Source organism: Gossypium hirsutum, chromosome D06 (genome assembly GCF_007990345.1).
Source record: "Gossypium hirsutum isolate 1008001.06 chromosome D06, Gossypium_hirsutum_v2.1, whole genome shotgun sequence".
Classification (NCBI taxonomy): domain Eukaryota; kingdom Viridiplantae; phylum Streptophyta; class Magnoliopsida; order Malvales; family Malvaceae; genus Gossypium; species Gossypium hirsutum.
Genome location: NC_053442.1, coordinates 65,362,703 through 65,377,923, shown reverse-complemented (window position 1 = coordinate 65,377,923; position 15,221 = coordinate 65,362,703). Strand labels below are relative to the sequence as shown.

Here is a 15,221-nt window from a genome sequence, read left to right as displayed (position 1 = left end):
TTTGTAATAGTTCAATAACTTAAATAAAAATTTTCAAATAATTCAATGAATATTTTGTAACTTTCTGAAGTTAATGCTTTGTTTACCATTGAGTTTGAAAAGCACTTTTAAACCCAAACCTTAATTTCAAAAAAAAAAGAGTAAACAAACAACTTTTAACCCATGAATTACCCTTTTGTCCTCCCACTAAATCTTTTACTTTACAATATCATATCTAAATTCGACATTTTATCTTTTTAAAAGCATTCTTGACAGTAATGATAAAAACACTTTCAAACTTGTCAAAAGCATTTTTAAAATCTCTTTTCCACATCACTTTTTAACCTTAATGATAAATTAACCCTAAATGATCAAAACATAAATTTACTAATAGCTTAGGGCCTTCGTGTAATTTAACCTTTTTTTTAACAATAAGAAAGTGTAGAAAGAGTCAAAACAGAAGACTAATAATATCATGTGTTTTCATTAGTTGCTTTTTCAAAAATCTTAAATATATATATTGCATTTCGTAGCAAGTAGGGTAAGGTAGACCAAGCAAACTCCCCATGACTCAATTGAATTCTTCTTCTTCTTTTTCTTTTTTCTTTTTTTTTTCTATTCTAACCCCTCGACTACGCCATTTCAAGATATAAACAACAAAGAGAGTTTAAAAAAAAAATCACCCAACAACAAAAAAAAAAGTATGTCTTGCTTTGTACCTTTCAATAACAGAAATATAGATATATCCATTTTTGCATTTAAGCCAACAGTTGTTCTTGTTGATGAACTCATTGAATCATTGAAACGGTTCAGCGTTCGTACTGAAAATCTGGGTTGTATTCAAAGTTCTATTTTCAAGAGCATCCATGGCAATCTGGTAAGCTTTTTTATGTTTATTCTTTGATGCCCTTTTTGTTGTTTGTTTTGCTTGATTTTCATTTTTTTATTGGTATTTTCAGATCATATGGTATGGAGGATGGCTGAAGAAATCTACTGAAAACAAAGAAGTTTTGATTGAAACACTTGTAAGATGGATTCCTCCTGCAACTGTTGTATTTTTTGTTCTTCTTTTTGCAGTATTGATTGCATGGGGCAGAACGTTTCATTAAGTTTTGGCTACTTTAGGGGTTTAATAAGAATTTCCGAAAATTGTGAGGGGTTTAGTTAAAATTTTATAAATTTCAAGAGGAATAACGAGAAATTTCGAAAATTTTAGGGCGAAATGAAAATTATTCAAAATTTTGGGATGCCAAGGCCCCTTGACTCCAATGACATTCCACCCCTGTCCCCATGGTCCAGGTTGATTTTGAGTTGGTCATTTCGGTTTGGTGTAATTTAGAGTTATGTCTTTGGGATTTGAGTCACATTTTTGTTCAAAGACTTGGGCTTTTCAAGTTGGGTTATTTTAGGTTTGGATCATTTTGGATTGGGTTATTTCGGGTCATTTATTTGTATAATTTCAAGTTTGGATAAACTTCAAGTAAATCATATAAATTCAAATTTGGTTTTGACGGGTATAGGGTTATTGACTTTTATGTTCAAATTGGATTGGGTTGATTTCAGTTTCAGGTTGATTAAGTTCTATTTTCGAGTTTGAGTCAAAATAGATAACAGAAGACTTGCTCGAAAATTGAGAGGGTTTGGGTAAAAATATAAGTCCGAAAAATGGGGTTGGGTAAAAAAATAAGGCATGTTTAGAAAATGAGTCAAGCCTTGAGAAAGGCTTTTTGTACTTGGGCCCGGCCAAAATTTGCAAAAAGAAAAAAAAATTATTGTCTTCTCACTGTTTTGCTGCTATTTCACTATTATCTCTTATTTTATTGTTAATTTTGTTACTATTTTAGAGGCATTTGCTTGTTAAGTTGCACCTATGATTTGAAAAGAAATATTTATTTTAATGTTTTTAGTGTTTTTAATGTATTATATTTTTTAAAAAAATTACATAAAAAACTTAATACAGGTCGTTCGGGCCGAGCTCCAGTTTTAGTATTTTTATCTAAGCTATGATTGAGTAAAGTTTTAAACCCATTTTTCAAGCTCAGACCTATTAAATGAGCCTAAAATTTTTGTCAAGTCTCGGCCCAACCCGATCTATGAATAGGCCTAATAAATAGATAGATAAGATAATAAGTCAAATTCAAATGCTTCTATTGAGCACTCACTCAAAATCTCTATTTCTTTTTTCAGCTATCAATGTTAACAAGTACGTCAAGCATGGCTATTTTAACACAACATAGCTTCTTCGATTCATATGCCGGCGAATCAAAAGAGGGCTCAAATGCAGCCAAGTTCTCCACTGGAGACATAATCTCCTTGAACCTCATTTCGTCGCCGTGTTTCAGTGAACTACAAGATGTAACCTACGCGAACTTAGCCTTATTCAGGTCACGCTTCTCGAAGATGGATGGTGCGACATCGGGCGTTTGCTTGAAATGCCAAACCATGCCGATGGTAGCTTGCCTTTACGTATGGAAATCACTCCTCCATTGCTATTCGTGGATCCTTACCTCCGATTTCCGGAAAACGGAGCTGCCGTATCTCGATCGGTTTTCGCCGAGTGTGAAGTACGACATCTTCTAGGTTGTTTATGTACAAGAAAGTGGAGGAGAAATCAAGAATTAAAGAACATATGATGTGGGATTAAAAGAAAATGTTTTCTTTGACAATTTTGTATAGATTTTAGATTGGGTTCATGTGTGAACATTAATACACTTTATGTTTATCTAAGTCTAGTTTAGTCCGAAATACGAGCCTGAAATTTTGTCCTGCTCATACTTGTGAATGGTTAACTCAAATATGTTTTAAATCCAGCTATAGTGTTGTTTATATATTTTTAAAAATATACTATTTTAATAGTTTTAATAAATTTTCATTTATTAAAATTTTAAGGGTAATTTACTTAGTTGGTCACTTAACTTTTTAGGTGTTTTCATTTTAGTCATCTAAATAAAAATACTTGTAATTTGGTCACTGTCGTTAGAGAATTTTTTTCATTTTAGTCACCTAAACGTTAAATCTCTAATTACGATTGACTATGCACACCATATCATCATGTTTGACCATTTTGTTTTTACCCTCATCACTGTTCATCATATTCTTCCCCTCCATGCCACCCCTTACTTCCACCATTCTTCTTCTTCCTTTGCTCCTTGCTTCCATCAATTCTCCTCCATGGAAATCTGGTTGAAATGCACTGCTACTACAGAATTGATGGAGGAGAATTGATGGAAGCAGAATGATGCAATGGTTGGAAGCAGGGAGCAAAGGTAGAAGAAGAACAGTGGAAGTAGGGGGTGGCATGAAGAGGAAAAAAGATGATGAATAGTAGTGAGGGTAAAAAAGATGGGAAAAAATGATAAATGTGGTATGCACAATTAGCCGCCATTAGAGATTTAACATTCGGGTGGCTAAAATGAAAAATTTCTCTAACGGCGATGACCAAATTGTAAGTATTTTTTATTTAGATGACCAAAATAAAAGTGCCCAAAAAATTGGGTGACCAACTAGGTAGTTCACCCAAAATTTTAAATATGACTTTATATTTTTTTAATGTTTACATTATAACATTATCTGTTATCATAGATTTAATTTTTTATATTATAAATTACGTAATGTATAAAATACTACAAACTTAAAAAATAGGCAGCGTTCCGTTCGACCCTTAAATATTTAAACTCGAATCTTATTCATATTTTAAACGAGTCCTTTTTTTGTTAAAATTCATTTTTCGAGTCTAATTTTTTTTCTAAACTTTCTTAAAATTTAGACAAATTTTCAAGCTTAGATAAATAGCTCGACTTTTGAATAAATCTTAGATATATCAATTGCAATATGGGCAAATTTAAAAGGGTTGGATTATAAATTTTTGAGAGGTCAAAATATAAATTTATCATGTACTTATTTATAAATTTATTATGTTTGAAAAGGACTAAACATGATTTTTTTTTCATTTTGAGAGGTTAAAATGCAATTTTACCATATATAAATCTATAATTTTAAGGGGTTAAAATGATTTCTTTTTCATTTTTGAAGGGCAAAGGATCTTGCCTACCCTTTTGCATTTGCCCTTGCAGATCTTAAATGATCCGAACTTGAAAAACTTAATTGGCAAATTTGAATGACATAAATCTAAAATGACCCAAACTCGAAATAACCGTCAACTCAAAATTAACTTAAATTCGAAATTATTATAAAATTTTAAGTTTTAAGATGATTTGATCCAGCACAACAAAACAATTCATCAAATTTAGTGAATTACAAGAGGAGGGTAAAGCCCTAACAACAATGCGATTAGCACGACCCAAACCAAGCCACACTTGAGACGATAAAAACCCTAACCATTTGACCAACACGCGAGATTCATTATTAATTTCTTTTTGCTAAAAAAAGAGTGGGGTCTAAACTATTACTTTTAAGAAACAAAATTATTATGGGAAGAAAATCATATTCCTAATTTCTTTCTTTCCCATTAAAATTAAATTTATTGAAAATTTTTAATTTTATATTGTCAAAATATGTTAGTCCTTGTACTTTAACAAAATTTGAGATTTAGTCCTTATACTTTAAAAGTTTAAAAAATAAATTGTCTTACTTATTCCATTTAAAAATCTTAGTTCGATAATCGACATTGTTAGTGTTTGCTATCAAAATTTATTAACTAAATGTGCTTATTTTCTATCAATCATATATCATGTCATATAAAAATAGTCTAATCAACGTGTCAAGCTAAAAAAATTTGACGAAAAATACTAGTGATGTTAAATATAGAACTAGAATTTTGGAATAAAAGAAACCAAATGACTTAATTTTCAAAATTTTGTATAAATAGGGACTAAATTCTAAATTTGACCAAAGTATAAGGATTGGTGGCATATTTTAACCTTATATATTATTTAATTATTTGGTTGATAACTTCATTTTGGGTTTTGTTACTTTTGTCTTCTTTTTTGACGAGGACGTGTTTGAAAAGTATGACCAATCAATTAAATTTAATTGTATTTGTACGTAGCTGCTACATGTGTTACAAATAATTAAAATAGAACAAATGATGAATTAAAATTTAGTCTCTGAATTTTGTATTTTTTTCAATTTGGTCCTCAGACTTTTTTGGTCCATATTAGCATCTGAACTTAGAAAATTTCTCCAATTTGATCCCTGAATTTAGATTCCATTAAGATATTATAAAGTGACATTATGATATTGTGTCACGTCGTCACCTGAAATTTTTTAAAAAATCATATAAAATCTAAAAAAAATAATAAAAATTTTTGAGTGATGAAGGGGCACAATATCAGAGTGTCACATCATCATGACTTAATGCAATTCAAGTCTAGTGACCAAATCGGGACATGTTTGCCAAGTTCCGAAACTAATATGGACAAAGATGGAAAAAATTGTCAATTTTTTGGACTGAAATGTTTATTACCATATATATATACACATATACATTTTCGGTGCATATTTTATTATGATTTAAGTGATATCATGTGTAAGTCTTTTTTATATATATATATATATATATATAAATTTATGATTTAAGTCAAAATATGATTTTGATTATCAGTTCAATCATGTTTTATATGGTTAATTCTAATAAGAGTTATATGAAGGTGTAACTTGTAAACTTTAAAAAAGAATATGGGATTAATTCCACTTTGGGTCCTCAAATTACGTTTTAGATTCTTTAATTGGCTCCTAAATTTTAAAATATTCTATTTGAGTCATCAAAGTATTAGTATCATAAAATCAAATCTTACCATTAGTCTAGATGTTAAATGACAACTTAAATCTGACGTAGAACATATTTCAAACACATAGATCCAATTGTAAATTGGTGAGTATCTATTATATGGATAGTAGGGGAGCCTTTTTTTTACGAGACAAAATTGAATTATAAATTTTTGGAGGTGAAAATGAAAATTTACCACTATATTAACTTAAAACTTTACATTTTAGAGGGACTAAACTACAAAATTTGTTGGGAGGGGGGATCCTTACTTGCCCCTCGACACCACCCCTAATGGATAGTTTGAATTTGACATATTAAAGAAAATAACTATTCTAAATTTTATCGGCATTTGCTTTTTCTTTAACGTATCAAATTAAAATTGTTCTTGATGTAAGTATATACGTTTTTATAATTTGATTCACGTGTTTTAAATATAATTCATGTCATATTTAAACGGAACTTAATGCCTAAATTTGTGAAAAGTCCTGATTGATACAATAATGATATTTTAAAAACTCAATTAGAACACTTTGATATTTAGGGGCCAATTTAAATTCTCAATAACAGTTGGGGACTTTTGATAGAATTAGCCCTGAATATTTAGATAAACTTAAAAGAAAAGATAATTGTTCAAAATAAAACAAAAGAAAAAAGAATTCGTATATTTTGACTATTACTTATTTTTTTTATCAAATATATATGGGCTAATATAACTTTTAGCTCCTGAATTTGATAATTAGTTTCATTTTGGCACTTGAACTTTGCAATTAGGTCCATTTTGGTCATTGAATTTGGATTTCATCAAACTTTTACATTTTCTATGTTCATAGAATCAAAATGGACCTGGTTGCCAAGCAAAGGTGTATCCAGGGGGGCTGGCAAGTCCCCAACCCCCAATAAAATGGAAAATTTTTTATTTGATCCCTTTAAATTTAAATTAATAAAGGTAAAATTATACTTTGACCCCTAAAAATGATAAAATTTGATTTAATCCTTTAAAAGTTATAAAAATATAGGATATTCAAATGGTGAAATTGTAATTTTATTATCATGAAAATTAGAATTTAATTTCGGCCCTCCCTAACAATTTTTTGGCTTCGCCCCTGTTGTCAAGTTCAGGTACCGAAGTGATAAAAAAAAAGTATATGTACCAAAGTGGACCTAGTTGTCAAGTTGAGGGACTAAAAGTTGTATTAAACCAATATAAATGCGTTCCATTATCTTCCTTATTTAGGCTCTGTAAGTAAACTCGGTTGCTTGTTGCCTCCTCTGTCTTTCCTCCTTTTTTAACTCTACGTGATAAACTCTTTCCCCTCCGAAATCTCAAATAAATAAAAAAATTCCCAATTTCCCCATAGAAATTTCACATTTCTTAAATATTTAATCAGATATTCTTTCCTTTTTTTCATTTAAAAAAAATTGGGAAATTGTAATTAGTTTTTGATTTGGGATGGCGATGTTGTTGGAAGATATTGTACAATCGGTGGAGATGTGGTTGAAGCTGATAAAGAAACCCCAACCTTACGTTGACCCGAATTTGGACCCGGTTTTATTAGTTCCGGGTATCGCCGGCTCGATTTTGAATGCCGTGGATGATCAGAACGGTAAAGAAGAACGGGTATGGGTCCGGATTCTCGGTGCCGATTATAAGTTCCGGACCAAGCTCTGGTCTCGTTTTGATCCTTCTACTGGTAATTTAGTGTAACTTTTGAAACTTGAAAGTGTATATATATTATTATACATTTATATAGTTGAGTATTTTGGGGAATTTTAAGAAACTTGGGAATCTTAATTTGATAATCATTGGAATAAACTATTGCGTGTTGGGATTTTTTAGCTAATATTTAGTTGAATTTTGTTTGAAGAACTTTCCATTGAATTAAGTGTAATTTTCATTTTTAATGAGAGTAATTTTGTTTTGAAATTATGTGGAGTGATTATGTAACTGTTGATTTTTATTGGTTGTGAAAACAGGTAAAACTGAATCTTTAGATCCAAATGCAACTATTAGAGTCCCTGAAGAAAGATATGGCCTGGGCGCCATTGATGTATTGGACCCTGATATGGTATGTTTCTGTGTGTATAATTCTTTACGGTGGATTTATCCAGCAGGTCCCTCTATTATAAGGTTCGAATCAAATTAGTTTAGTCATATACTATTAAAAAGAATCAAGTAAAGGCCAAATTTTAACAAAGTTAACATTTCCTGATAAATAGAGTTATATTTTTAAAGTGTTTTATGATTCTGCAGATGAGATATTTTGTTTTGAAGTTAAATTGTAAATGAAAATAATAATTTTTATGTCATTTTTAGTTAGTAAATGTTAACTTTGTTCTGATTTTTTTTATTTGTTTCTTTTTAATAGTACAAGGATTAAAATAATTGATCCATTTAATAGTAGAGGAATTAATTTGATTTAGTGCCGCAAGTACTTTCACCTATTCTTTACTATCTTGTAATGCATGATCAAAGAAGTTTTTCTTAACCTTAAGAAATCGATTTTTCCGGCTCTTAACTAATGTTAAGACTTCATAATGTATTTTCTCAGTGAAAATGAGACTTGTTGATTCCGAGATGCTAAGATAACCCATATCTAACCCTTTAATCGTATGGAATTTCAACCTGATGATATGAACCATTGATGGGTTTTGATGAACTCTTTTTCTTTTGGTGCAAGATCGTCGGACGTGACTGTGTTTGTTATTTTCACGATATGATTGTTGAAATGCTCAAATGGGGTTTCCAAGAAGGGAAAACGCTCTTTGGGTTTGGTTATGATTTTCGCCAAAGTAACAGGTAAAGATCATAATCATAGTGTTACCAAATAATTAGTTAATCGTTTCTCTTTCTAAAGTAGTACGGTAGCTTCTCTTTGTATTCTTAGATTTGTTTTCTCTTTCAGGTTGCAAGAAACAATGGATCGGCTGGCAGCAAAATTAGAGTCGGTATACGAAGCTTCAGGAGGGAAGAAGATAAATGTCATAAGTCACTCGATGGGCGGCCTTTTGGTAAAATGTTTCATGGGCCTTCACAGCGATGTAAGGAATTCCTTTCTATTTTTTCATTTTCCTTGCTCTGCTTCTCCACTTTTCTTGTATCAATATACGGTTTAGTATCGTATCTCTTTGTGATATACTGTTGCCTTTCTTCTTCAGGTTTTTCAGAAATACGTGAAGAATTGGATTGCAATTGCTGCACCATTCCGGGGTAAGTGGTCATTTGTAACTTGAGTAGAGTACAAGACATTTAATAGTTTCAATTCAAATCATCAATTGCCTCAATGGAAATTGTACTATACCGAATTCCAAAACACTATCCATGCTGTCGCTCAATTTCCACTAAAGAATCCAACAGTTTACGAAAAAAGAACGAGAGGATCTAGTAGTTAGTTCGGTTTACTTTTGATTCAAGTGCTTATCAAGATGTAATTTAAATATTTTCAACAGGTGCACCTGGATATATTGCTTCTACCTTTTTAAACGGAATGTCATTTGTTGATGGGTGGGAACAGAACTTTTTCATTTCGAAATGGAGCATGCATCAATTGGTATGTAATTATGTTGGGAAAACTACATTGGTAGTTACCCAACTATTAGTTTCTTTTTTGGTCACCCAACTATGAAAAGTTACAAAATGGTTACCCAACAACTATTCGACTTTTTCCTTTTTGGTCACCAACCATTAAATATCTAGCAGAAAATTGGCAGCTTTAAAATTGGCAAAATAGCAACTTAACCCTCAACATTTATATATTAAGTCAAATTGGTTTTGATTCTAAAAAACTTAACCTTCAACGTTTACACATTGTGTAATTTGGTCTTCTTTTTGTTGTTTTGCTTTTCTTTGTGACCCTTTACCTAAAAAGCAAAACTGCAAAAAAAGATAAAATTACACAATGTGTAAATGTTGAGGGTTAAATTTTTTAGAATCAAGATTAAATTGATACAACGTATAAATGCTGAGGGTTAAAGTTGCTATTATGTCAATTTTAAAATTTGTCACGTCATTTTTCCGTTAGCTATTTAATGGTTGGTGATCAAAAAGACAAAATCGAATGGTTGGTTGACCAAAAAAGAAACTTACCAATAGTGACTGCCAGTGTAGTTTACCCAATTATGTTCTAATTACACTTCTGTTGTTTTCGGTGTAGATGCCCTTGAGGGCATGAACTTGCTTTCGATATGTCCACCACTTATGAATGTTATATAGAAGCTTATTTCTGATTATATACGGTAGGGTTTGTTAAATCTTCAATGAAGTTTAATCTGTAGTTCGATGTCATAACTCATCCTACTCCATGTTGCCTTAATTAGACGGAAGATTTTGTTTGCATTTTGGTGCACACAGCCCGTATTTGCATTTTTCCTTCATTTTTTTGAGCAAATTATTTATTCTTGCTCTGCATCATTCAGCTTATTGAGTGCCCATCGATATACGAGTTAATGGCTTGTCCACATTTCCATTGGCAACATATTCCACTTCTTGAGATATGGAGGGAGAAAGAAGGTTGTGATGGATATCCTCGAACTATTCTAGAATCTTATCGTCCGGGAAATTGCATTGATATTTTCAAGGAAGCTCTTTCTGGCAACACGGTAAGCTATGAACTTTGATTGTGCGGAACCGGAAAAATAATTCTCTTCAATTAAGGGTTATAAGCAATTTGCTTGCGTTTTGTAATTTCAGGTCGATTATAACGGAGAGATGATTCCATTACCTTTTAATTTGGAAATCTTGAAATGGGTTAAAGAGACTCAAAAGGTGTTGTCTCACGCTAAGGTTCCTTCCGGAGTTAAATTCTACAATATATACGGGATCAATCTTGAGACACCACACAGCGTTTGGTGATCCCTCTTATTCGAATGTTCTTTTGAAATTGCTTGATGTTTATTTCTGTTTTCTGTTACAAACTTTATTGATTTAACAATTTTGCAGCTACGGAAGTGAGGAGGCACCGGTCACGAATATACAGGACTTACGGTTTTTTCAGGTGATTTTTGTTGTGCTGTAGTTCTAGAGACTACTTTTGTATTTACAGATTTGATTACTGAATTTCTTCTCTTTATCAGCCCGAATATATATGCGTTGATGGTGATGGAACAGTTCCGGCTGAATCAGCTAAGGTTAGCCGACTCCCCTTCGTAAATCTTTTTATTATTTTTTTATTTACCGTAGTAATCGAAATACAAATGATGCCTATAACACCGGTAAAAGTACTATGGAAGTTTTTGTATTAGGAGTTAGATTGTATTTTGCCCTCTTTAGTTAAAAAAAACAAAAAACAAAAGGGTAAATCATTCCTTGAATGTTAGAACAAAAAGCAAATTGGTCATCTTTATTAAAATTTTATTCATTTCTACTGATAAAAACTGGCGTGACTGATGAAATAACCGAACAGTTACACATGTTGTGCCTCATGTACCTTATTTAGTTTTTAACAATAAAAATGGTGTAATTTTAACTGAAAGACCAGTTTACTCTTTGATCTAATGTACGGAGATTAATTTGCCCATTATTTTAGTGTAAGGGGCAAAATGCAATCCGACTCTTAGTACAAGGGTATCCATAGTACTTTTACTCTATAACACTCCATTAACTTCTAAGAACTCATGGAGAACGGTTGATTTATGTGAAGTTATATTCAGAATTAGATGATGAAGCCATTATTAGTTCTTGTGATTATTGCATGTCGAACTATTCGTTTTGAATAGTAATCTCGTTCTGTATTGCATGAATGGAACAGCGGCATCTCTGACTCGATTTCTTTCTTGTTACTTTTCAGGCAGATGGACTCCATGCAGAAGCAAGGGTTGCAGTCCCCGGTGAGCACCGGGGAATTCTTTGTGAACCTCACGTCTTCCGAATCCTCAAGGACTGGTTGAGGGCTGGTGAACCGGACCCTTTCTACAACCCAATAAACGATTATGTTATTTTACCGACAGCATTCGAGATGGAAAGTCACCATGAGAAAGGCTTACAAGTTACTTCACTCAAAGAGGAATGGGAGATTGTCACCAAAGATCAAGACGATCTCGATGACACAGTTAGTAGTAGAAAACCACTCGTCAGTTCGATTTCTGTTTCGCAAGGGGGAAGTAATAAACACTCCTTGAGGTCCGAAGCTCATGCAACCGTCATTGTTCATCCACAAAACGAGGGTAAGCAACATGTCGAGCTAAATGCCATAAGTGTGTCCGTTGATGCATAGAGATCGGACTCCATGAAAGCGAATTTCTCTGTAACTCTTGTATATATATTTAAGTGTTCATGACCTTGAACTATGAACATGGTGTGTCCTTCAATGGTGTAAAATTGTTTAATGCGTTTGTAATTGTAAGTATCCATGTTATATAATTATAATGATAATAATTTGCTTAATACATGGTAAAATTGCAGTTTGGCCACTTAAAAATGATAAAAAGTTTGATTTTAGGCTTGTTAAAAACTATAAATATATAGGGTGAACTATAGAATTAGTCATCCAACTATTAGTGTGTTTTTGTTTTGGTCACTAAACTATACAAATTTTCAATTTCGTCACTAACGATCGTTTCTGTTTTGGTCACTTTTGGTTAGTCTTTTTCTAATTTATACAATTACACATTTTGTCTTCAATGGTTGCACATTCTATCAATTTGATTTTAATTCTAAATAATTAATAATTTAACCCTTCACATTTATATATTCTTTCAATTTGATCTTTAAACACATATAATTAAATATAAATATAATTAAACAGCACCGAGTGTATCATCAGATCATATGATTGTCGTATAATAATAATAATAAGCTTCTCACCACTAGATCAAACAACATCGCACATATCATCAGATCATATAACTATCTCGTATACAGAGTAAACTCCAAACTAACACACAAACTACAAAGTTTATATTTGATACACCGTCAATGTAAAATTCGACCCGATAAACATCAATTTTTTGCCCTAATAGCAACTCCTTTAACAACAAGTCCTCTCTTCCATTCACCAACATCATATTCATGAATGTAAATCTCTAAATCTCCACTATTTTTTGTTTTTTGCTCATCAAATGAAGCTTTGAATTCTCCAACAGGGATTTCAATCCATGTCTCTCTTGGCTTGTTCATCAATGTCTCTTTGCGTTCTATTTTTTGTCCATTGGGAAGTATTAGTTTCAAATTTATTGCAGTTTCCCATCCAAAAGATGCTTCTCTTAACATGACAATGAAAACAACTTCGTACAATGTTGAAGGTGATAGCTTTGATACTGGGAATTTTCCGACCAGTTCTAACCAGCAAACTGCTACAAGCTCAGCAACTTCAATGGAGACATCACTGCATAAAATGAAAAAACAATTGGTTAATCAAGGGGAAGTCAGAAATTTTCTTTTTATTGGGGTGGAATTAAGTTGTATAATTATTTGAGAGTTAAAATGCAATTTTACCATTTTAATAGCTTATATCTTTATAATTTTTTAAAGGACTAAATAAAAAAATTATTTTTTAGGGGCAAAGTGCAATTTTACTAACTCAAAATTTTATAAGTTCCAAAGAGTCAAAGGTTGCGTTTCCCATTTTATGAGAGGTCAGGGCCTTGCCAGCCTCCCGCCGACACCCCTACAATTAATGTTATGCTCGGGTTTGGGGTACAGGGACAAAGTTAGAAAATTGCTTTAGAGGGTAAAAAATGAATGATAAATTTTTGAGGGTTAAAGTACATTGTATTAATTTGTAATTTCATAAATTCTAACAGGACTATATGTTCAATTTACCATTTTGGCAGTTAATTGCACAAGAGACGTCCCCGAACTATGGGTTTAATTCTAAATTGTTCTGTGAACTTCAAAATGTTATAATCGAGTTCTTAGATTAAAGTAGCGTTCCAATCAAGTCCTTTCTGTCACTCTGTCAATTTTGACGTTAAAATGTGATATTGGATTTTACATGTTCAGAAATATTTATTAATCTATACATGTTTTGAAAAATGAACCACGTTTGATCTAAGTTGAACACTAAATGGTTAAATCGATGAAAAAATTTGATATTTTAAAATTTTGCCCAAATTTTAAAAATTTAGCAAAAAGTTGAAAATTAAATCTTTTTAGAAAACATTTGCTCACACTGAGTTGGTAATAATTTGCTTATAAAATTCGTAATAAGACTTTTAATTTTTTAAAATTTAAAATTAATCTCTTCAAATTTTTTGAAAATTCTAATTAAGCCTTACAAAAGTTACGTATTAAGAAAGTCTCGGAGGATCAATTCTCGTACCCATATCAATATATATCACGAATATCGAATATGAATACCTGGTTGATGTTTCTTTTTGGTAAAACCAACGCCAATGACGGTCGTTTTCAGCCCAAGTAATTGATAAATCTCTTGCAAATAACATGAAACAATTCTTGTTGTTCTTATCAACCCAATACTTCTGCAACAACAACAACAACAACAATTTATGCATCGAAATAACAAAATCTGAAAAAAAAATACGTATATCAAGATCCGAACCTTGAGAATGTTTTTACTTACCTTTCTCTTTTGGTTCAAGAAAACACCATAATGGAGCTGAGAAATCAACTTATCCATAGTGGACGTATCGATACGCGAATCGACATCTCTCAATATTGTTTCGTAATTATATGGAACTTGAGTTTTCTCAGGTGTTTTCGATGATCTTGAATCAACGAAGTCCGTTTTTTTCTCCGTCGGTCGAACCGAGTTGTTGCTTTCCGAGTTTTTCAACTCGACCCTATTGTTTTCTAGGTTCGGTTTCGAGTCTTGTGGATGTGTCGAGTCCTCATGTGATTGTGAAGCACCCATGTTTTTACTCTTAGTGTCATCTCATCTCCATGGGAGTATTGTACTTATAGCATGAAAAAGAAATTATTTGGATTCGAGTGAGAATAAAATACGAATATATTTAATTTTTTAAATATTATTTTCGGGTTTACATTGGGAAATGTATTGGAATCGGATACCCAAAAATAAAAAATAAAAAGTTAAAGTTGGGGACTGAAAATAAAATGGCTTTTCAATTCTTTGATTTGAAGACAATATTCCCTTATGCAATTTTAGAGGATATTATCATTACAAGCTATATCTTATAGTTGCTTTATGATAAAGCAAAAAGAAAAGTATCGGATTCTTCTTTTCGATATTCTTTATATTCATTTTACGGTTCATTGATTTTAATTATAATCGCGTATTTTTAAATTTTGGTTAGTTCAATTAATGGTTAAATTGACTCGAGTTTTTAAAATTTGATCCAATCAGTTTGAACCTGAACGTGATTTACTTAATTTGATCATGAAAAATGAATAATCCGAACTCACCAGATTCAAATTCGAAATCGATCTAACCCGAAAATGATCCAAACCCAAAATAACTCAGTGCCAAATTAAGTATAACTAAGTGTAATAAAAAAAAGATAAAAGGGGTAAGCAAATCTACTGGTAAAGTGTCTCAATATTATTGATAGACCATAAATGTACATATAAAATCTTTGAAATTTAATATAAAATCTTTGA

At 31.6% G+C, this 15,221-nt stretch overlaps 3 protein-coding genes across 3 annotated transcripts; 2 read left to right on the top strand and 1 right to left on the bottom strand.

Moving 5' to 3' along the window:
* The first annotated feature begins 518 nt into the window (after window positions 1-518).
* LOC107960270 (uncharacterized) lies at window positions 519-2,789 on the top strand. Its single transcript, XM_016896579.2, has 3 exons — window positions 519-856; window positions 939-1,004; window positions 2,167-2,789. The coding sequence occupies exons 1-3, from the start codon at window positions 683-685 to the stop codon at window positions 2,557-2,559; spliced, it is 633 nt and encodes a 210-aa protein (XP_016752068.2). The 5' UTR covers window positions 519-682; the 3' UTR covers window positions 2,560-2,789.
* A 4,143-nt stretch (window positions 2,790-6,932) lies between these two features.
* On the top strand, window positions 6,933-12,112 carry LOC107960271 (lecithin-cholesterol acyltransferase-like 4). Its single transcript, XM_016896580.2, has 11 exons — window positions 6,933-7,398; window positions 7,682-7,773; window positions 8,386-8,504; window positions 8,611-8,746; window positions 8,864-8,915; window positions 9,155-9,255; window positions 10,121-10,303; window positions 10,395-10,552; window positions 10,644-10,698; window positions 10,778-10,831; window positions 11,491-12,112. Exons 1-11 carry the CDS (start codon window positions 7,158-7,160, stop codon window positions 11,914-11,916), a joined length of 1,617 nt encoding a protein of 538 aa, XP_016752069.1. The 5' UTR covers window positions 6,933-7,157; the 3' UTR covers window positions 11,917-12,112.
* A 344-nt stretch (window positions 12,113-12,456) lies between these two features.
* On the bottom strand, window positions 12,457-14,746 carry LOC107960272 (lectin). Its single transcript, XM_016896581.2, has 3 exons — window positions 14,224-14,746; window positions 14,001-14,122; window positions 12,457-13,026 (listed from the first exon to the last, which is right to left on the bottom strand). The coding sequence occupies exons 1-3, from the start codon at window positions 14,512-14,514 to the stop codon at window positions 12,642-12,644; spliced, it is 798 nt and encodes a 265-aa protein (XP_016752070.1). The 5' UTR covers window positions 14,515-14,746; the 3' UTR covers window positions 12,457-12,641.
* Window positions 14,747-15,221: the final 475 nt, after the last annotated feature.

What these genes read in the sequence shown, in the direction of transcription:
- LOC107960270 (XM_016896579.2), top strand. Translation starts at nt 683, where the DNA reads ATGTCTTGCTTTGTACCTTTCAATAACAGAAATATAGATATATCCATT. An exon ending in AGAGCATCCATGGCAATCTG is followed by an intron (nt 857 to 938) that starts GTAAGCTTTTTT and finishes TGGTATTTTCAG; the next exon opens with ATCATATGGTATGGAGGATG. An exon ending in AAGTTTTGATTGAAACACTT is followed by an intron (nt 1,005 to 2,166) that starts GTAAGATGGATT and finishes TTCTTTTTTCAG; the next exon opens with CTATCAATGTTAACAAGTAC.
- LOC107960271 (XM_016896580.2), top strand. Translation starts at nt 7,158, where the DNA reads ATGGCGATGTTGTTGGAAGATATTGTACAATCGGTGGAGATGTGGTTG. An exon ending in GAGACACCACACAGCGTTTG is followed by an intron (nt 10,553 to 10,643) that starts GTGATCCCTCTT and finishes ACAATTTTGCAG; the next exon opens with CTACGGAAGTGAGGAGGCAC. An exon ending in AGGACTTACGGTTTTTTCAG is followed by an intron (nt 10,699 to 10,777) that starts GTGATTTTTGTT and finishes TCTCTTTATCAG; the next exon opens with CCCGAATATATATGCGTTGA.
- LOC107960272 (XM_016896581.2), bottom strand. Translation starts at nt 14,514, where the DNA reads ATGGGTGCTTCACAATCACATGAGGACTCGACACATCCACAAGACTCG. An exon ending in TCTTGAACCAAAAGAGAAAG is followed by an intron (nt 14,123 to 14,223) that starts GTAAGTAAAAAC and finishes TTGTTGTTGCAG; the next exon opens with AAGTATTGGGTTGATAAGAA. An exon ending in CAAAAAGAAACATCAACCAG is followed by an intron (nt 13,027 to 14,000) that starts GTATTCATATTC and finishes CATTTTATGCAG; the next exon opens with TGATGTCTCCATTGAAGTTG.